This window comes from Stegostoma tigrinum, chromosome 18 (assembly GCF_030684315.1).
Source record: "Stegostoma tigrinum isolate sSteTig4 chromosome 18, sSteTig4.hap1, whole genome shotgun sequence".
In the NCBI taxonomy this organism is placed as follows: Eukaryota; Metazoa; Chordata; class Chondrichthyes; order Orectolobiformes; family Stegostomatidae; genus Stegostoma; species Stegostoma tigrinum.
The window spans coordinates 24,341,732-24,348,151 of record NC_081371.1 but is presented as its reverse complement, the minus strand read 5'-3'; the positions used below and the strand labels follow the sequence as shown (position 1 = coordinate 24,348,151).

The 6,420-nt window shown below is 37.6% G+C and overlaps 1 protein-coding gene across 2 annotated transcripts; it reads right to left on the bottom strand.

Moving 5' to 3' along the window:
- Positions 1 to 485: 485 nt before the first annotated feature.
- LOC125461057 (achaete-scute homolog 4-like) lies at positions 486 to 4,217 on the bottom strand. 2 transcript variants are annotated; one of them, XM_048549384.2, is made up of 3 exons: positions 3,886 to 4,217; positions 3,025 to 3,100; positions 486 to 1,765 (listed from the first exon to the last, which is right to left on the bottom strand). In XM_048549384.2, the coding sequence occupies exon 3, from the start codon at positions 1,554 to 1,556 to the stop codon at positions 996 to 998; it is 561 nt and encodes a 186-aa protein (XP_048405341.1). In that variant the 5' UTR covers positions 1,557 to 1,765; positions 3,025 to 3,100; positions 3,886 to 4,217; the 3' UTR covers positions 486 to 995. The 2 variants fall into 2 exon arrangements, with proteins under 2 accessions (XP_048405341.1, XP_048405342.1); XM_048549385.2 differs by lacking the exon at positions 3,025 to 3,100.
- Between the last annotated feature and the right edge of the window lie 2,203 nt (positions 4,218 to 6,420).

The window sequence follows — 6,420 nt, the reverse complement described above, 5'->3', positions numbered from 1 at the left end:
TTAACTCTGTTTCTCTCTCCATAGATGCTGCCAGACATGCTGTGTTTCTCCAGCATCCTCTTTGTTTGTTTCATGACTTTAAAATTCTCACCTTTCTTTTCAAATCCCTCTTTGGCTCCACCCTTCTCCTCTGGCCCACAACTATCCAAGAAATTTGCTATCTAATCCCAATCTCATTAGCATCCCAAATTTAATTTATTTATCATTGTTGGCACCTGCAGTTAACTAATCAATCTCTGCTTCACTATCTTCCTTTAAGATTCTCCTTAAAACACGTCTCCTTCAACAGTCTTTTGTTTTTCATCTAACCTAATATCTTTTTGTGTGGTTTGATGACATATTTTGTTTTATAATGCTCCTGTAATAGTTTGTTCTGGTACCAGTACTAAAAAAATACAGGTGTTTGTTTGATTCATTTTATACAAATGAAAAAAAATCATATTTTTTCCTCAAGTTTTATTTCCACTCTACACAATACTCTTGAATTACTTGGATATATGTGGTTTTGTGAAAAAGTGTTGATCCAGATCTCAGTCACCAACAAAGTTTCTGCTGTGTCTTCTCCCTCCTCTTCAGCTTTGTTTGTATATAGATTTTGCTTTGAGTGAGACAAATAATTGAAGCTCCAAATGAAAATGTCAACGTGGACAAACTTTAAAACATCCTCCATTGTTTGAATAGCAAGGATTTATCCAAAATTACCTTCACTATGTAACCTTTTGTGAATTTTATATTTACTGTGTGAATTTTGTAAATTTTGTATGTTCTACCTTCTTACTTCTTGTTTCCATCTGTTTACCTGCCAAGCCTTGGAGATGGATTGGCTAATGAGAAAGCATTCATGGTTCATATAGATATGAATTGCTGCATGACCATTTCTGCATGATGGAACAGACTACAGTTCATACTAAAAAAGGTCGGGCAAACAGTATGTTGCAAAGACAATAGATGACTGCTTGTTAAATAGACTGCATTTATTACATCAAGTATGTCGGTTAGCTGCTTAGCTCACCAAGTTCGCTAAAGGGTGAAGAGGATTTGGATTCTCCATCACTATTACCATCTCTCCGTTGATCAGGGCAAGGAAGCTTGTGGACCTCCACAGCTCTTGGAGATTGAGACCTTCTCTCTTTAATCTCTGAAGGGTTCAGTAACTCCTGAAGGTGTTTTATGTAGTTGATCGCAGCCCTTAAGGTCTCTACTTTGCTCAGTCTTTTGTCTGCAAAATCATCAGGGAGATGTTCTCTGAGTCGTGCATAGCCTTCATTAACGTAACGTACCCGCTGCCGTTCCCTTTCATTGCGTTTTCTGATAAAAGCTGGCTCAAAGGAATAATCATAGATCCCCAAGTGGCTGTGGAAAGGTAGATAAGACAACCTTCTGACATATCCTTCATGATATGTACCATCCAGGTATGCAGAATCAACAGGAAAAGATAATGGCAAACCCTCTGCAAAAGTCATCCCAAGGCACTCATGTACCCTTGCCATGGGCACTCCGATGGGTCTTGGGTAAGGAATTCTTTCCAGTGTTGAACCTCGCTGATTGTCATCCATTTCGAATTCCAATACTTGAGCAGAAAAGTTTACCACCCTTTATGGCAATTTACTTTCAAAAATTATGTTAATGTTGGTAATGCCAATATTCTTAGCTTGAAATTCTCAAATGGACCTCATGTCACATTAGTCTCTTTCAAACTTCAGACAAAAGGTCAATAAATGTTAAATGGTACAGAAGCTGTTCTATGTGTCCTTGCTGGAATTCTCTGTTCCAAAATTAAAATGCAAAGAATGTCAGTTAAACAAAAAATATTTGAACTGATCTTTCTCTGAATTTATGCCAGCACTTAAATATTCACAGCATCGACTGACATCTTACACATGATATTTTGGCAAACAACATTTTAGCACGTTGGTAGAAGTAACATATATTAGATATGTTATGGTGATATAGGAGCATGCAGATATGACAATAGGAAATGGTTCTTAAATTAACTTTCGTGGTCACTGAGAATGTAGAAAGACCTGTTGTAATCACCCTGTGGTATTAGCCATCGCCTGATGTGTGGCCTAACAGCTGTAAATCTGTAGATTTGTTTGTTACATTATGCATCCAGTGAAAAGTTCTGAGTTAATATTATTTGTTCACCCATTCTCAATTGTGACTTTGGGAAATATTCAAACTACTCTTTGCCCAGCAGTGAGAGGAGGAGATGCAAGGGAGAGGATTGTCAATTAAAATTGATTCGGAAATTCATCTACTAGCCAACAACCTCCACCATAAACCAGCGGGTCTTTTGCTGAATATGCTGATTGAGTCCAGATGGTACAATTGGAATCCTATTGCAATATTAACCACTAGCACCAACTTCCCTGGCAGGCCAAACTGCTAGAAAAGCTTCAACGAGTTTTTCTTTAAATTGAGTTTTACTGTGATGCCAGAGAAGCAGGTATGACCCTCACAAGGAAACTTTGAAACACACCTACTCTAGGTTTCCGTTTGTTCTCAGCCCCAATACTTTCCACAAAACCATAATCACCTCCAGACTCTGCTCTCCAGACTTGATGCCAGGCACCTTTCCCTTAAAACTCTGGATGTGACCTCTTGCCACCAGAAGTCTCATTCCTGCCTGTCAACCTCTTTGTTATTCTCACTGTGTTCAAGTAATTAGTTTGTCCCACAGAATATTAATGACCCCTGGCCATTAAAGTCAGATGGACCTAGTACTGGTAATTTGCTTGGTCACAATCTAACCAGGACGTTGGACTGAACTGAATCTATTGTCTCTGTAAAATGTGAAAAGTATTCCTAACTGATAATATTTTTCCATCACATTTTGAATCAGCAATTTACATTGTCACCACGTCACTAAATGTTCTGTAAGTTAACATGACGGAGAATTGTCTCTTCATTGACTCAATCAGATGGGACAAAGGCTGAGATGGCATCATAAGGAAAATATCTTCAAAGCAACAGGTCAGTGAGATATTGAAATATTGAATGCCAAGTTTAGATATAACTTACTGTGAATTTTGAGCAGACCTTTGCTTGTTTGCCCAAAATTTTCCTTGCATCACGGCTTAAATTTCATTTATAAATACTGCAGAAAGAAATAGCGTCAGACATCAATGTAAAGTTCCAAACTATTTACCTTTTACGTGAGATTGTGTATGAATATTCAGGAATTAATATCTGTGCCACTGCATTAAAATAGGTGGAACTAGAAATTAATCTTCATAACAAAGAAATAACGTAAAATGAGAGGTGTAAGACAATGAAAAGCATTAAAAAGAAATGGATAACGGTGGGGGGAGGCATGATTATAAAGAGGAAATAGTACTTAATCTCAATCCTAATACACAGAAAACGAAGAGAAGGTAGAAGAGGAAGCTTGGCACAGACATAACGAAAGAGAAATTGATGTTTACTGGTGAATATCCCTGACATGGAAATTTATACAAGTATTGCAACATTAGAAAAACATGCAGTAGTGAGTTTGAACTGAAAAAAGAGGTTTGAAAAATTGAATAACATCAAAGTCCAACTGGAGAATTGAACCAGGATGAGGAGTGAAATGCATAGAGAAAATCAAACGGAGAAAAACATTCCTATAATGGTTGAAAACAAAAATCAAAATAATGAAGAAAGGAAAGAATAAGAAAGAAACACAATCCACCAGATGAAAATATAGAAAAGACAGGAAAGAGATGTGGATTTAAAATAGTGGCAAAGAGAAGGAGAAAGATAATCAAACAAGATGAAAATAAAGATGGCACAAATAATTGTTATACAAGAATAAAAAAAGCAAGTTTTCTTTGAAAAAGCACAATGCTCATAAATATTATTTTCAATTACTGTGAGTGATTTGGGTACAACTTTTCTTACCTTTGGTTTACGATTTTCTGGCCATTTTACTGTTCGCCACACTCTCTGCAGGTTGATATTTCTCCGAGGGAAACAGGAAGCACAGGCACTTCTGACTTCTTAAAACTTGAAAAGTCTTCTGAGATTTTTCCAATGTTTTAAGTAGCTTTTCAAGTTCCTGGCTTTTGACCTCAAAGAGTTGACGAAAGCTTCACAAACCAGAAGCAAACGGATGGCTTCTTGTGCTGATTTTCAAGGTATACTGAAGACTGCTTCAGGCTCTCGTGTTTTGGGATCAGATAATTTCTCTCAGATCAAAGAGTAGCACAGATTCTTCAGAGTCCTGCCTCCTCCCACCCAGACACTTAGAAACATTTGAATTGTGGTGATTGAAATAACATCACTACTGCATAGATCAGTGATCAGATTTCAGCTTTGGTATGAAGAGTACCACAAAGATGAACAGGATAAACGGGAAGGGAGCTGAAAATCAGACCTAGTCAGAAATATAGAGCTACATTAATACAAAGACAAATATATGCAAACATATACCTGGTGATACATGGGATTTACACTAAAGATAGCACAATAGTTAAACATTGATGGAAACATTAAGATAGCATAAGAGTTATACTCAGATGGAAACATTAATAAAGATAGGTAAAAAGTTGAAGCTAAACTGAAAGATGGAAGACCAGGTAAACTGGGTGGAAAAATTCAGTAAATGGTTACGATGAGACAGTGAAGTTGGAAACTGTCCAGCCTTTTCTCCTACCTGGCATATATTGCTCCATCTCATCATAACCTCCAATGTCACATTGTCGTTGCTGAATAATGACAGTGTGACACAACTTTGACTTGGATGTCAGATAAACAAAGCTTGCTGTCAGTTCTGGAATATAAGTAAACAATCTCTGTGGATGATCTGAAGGCATTTAACTGCAGCAAAGGCAAGGATATATTAAAGAGTGTCAGTGCCATCATACAACTTTATTTGACCCTACTCAGCATCTCAAAGGGTTAAATATTGTGTAATCATTGTGGATGTTACCCATCACTTTATCATGGAAAGATGGGATTATATTGAACAGCTTCAGTGCACAGTCAACGTTTCTACCATAGTGCCAAGAGCGGAGCACCAGCAAGTTTTAAAAGAGTGTGGAGAAAGGAGAGGATTCATACTAAACACATTTCTGAGATGGGGACACAGTGAGTTTAGGAAGAATGGTAAAATTAATTACAAATACAGGGATGAGGAACGATTGGCAGCAAGGCTAAGAAGAGTGGGGGCAGAATTCATTCTAAATATAATGCTGAGACATGGGAGAGCAACGAGTTTCTTTCCTGAGCTGCTTGGTTGAGTTTTGAAAAACAAAGATGAGGCCCTGCAACAAGAATTTAGGGAGCTAGGCAGCAGCTTGAAAAGCAGGATCTCAAAGGTTGTAATCTCTAGATTACTCCTGGTGCCATGTGCTAGTGAGTAGGCAGATAACTAAACGAATGCATAGCTGAAGAGTTGCTATGAGAAAGAGGGCTTTGGATTACTGTTTCACTTGGTCTGTTTCTGGGGACAGTAGGTCCTGTACAAAACCAACTAGTTGCAGCTGCAGAGGGCTGTTGATGGTGCTGTTTGTAGTGGTTTAAACTAATTTGGCAGGGTGGTGGAATACAGAGTGGCAGCGTGAAAGAGAATGATGCACAAACAAATATAGAAGAAATGCCAAATTAGCCTGGAAAGCAAAGCATGCGCATTTGAGTTAATGTTAGGAATGTTAGATCACATATATTTTATTACAGTGAATCAAATGAGTAAGGCAGATGGATTGAGGGTGCTGATTAACATGTGGATATATGACATCATTGCTAATCACACAGACAAGTTTGAGGGAGGGCAGGATTAATCTTCCCATTCTGAAACTATATCTGGAGCACTTCCACAATTAGTTTCTGCAAGAAAAATTCATCTTTTTTTAGACATCTATGCTCAGAGGAGATCCTTACTTAAGCTGGACAGGAAATAAATGATAGTTACCAGGAAGTTCATTGCATTTTGCTATCTTTCGCTTTGCAGAAAATTTGGAAGCAAGAACATGGCTTCTTCCAATTTCAAACAAACTCCCAGATCATTTCCATTGCTGATGTTGCCTCTATTTTCCTTCACAACAAACAATTCTGTGTGCTGAAATTACACTGTTTCCTCTTCTAGTTCATTACTTACAATGTCATTAAAACTACAAAAAAGTGCTTTTCCTTTCAATTTGCACATTTGTATGTTGAAATACCCATGTTGGCTTTATTTAATGTAGTATATTAGTGAACATAAATTGATAAGCCTAGTTTTCTTATATGAAAATAGTGACACTGCAGACATAATTAATTGGAGACAAAGAACTCTGTGTCATCAGGATACGACTGAACAAGTGCAAGTTTTTTTTCTTTGGTTCCAATGTCCTGATAGTCTTGTCAACCCAGTTCATTCTGCACTGCAGCCTCAGTCCAACAGTCTGTGGTTGATTCGAGTCATTTCTGGGATTGAGCAACTGGGGGCGCAGTGGG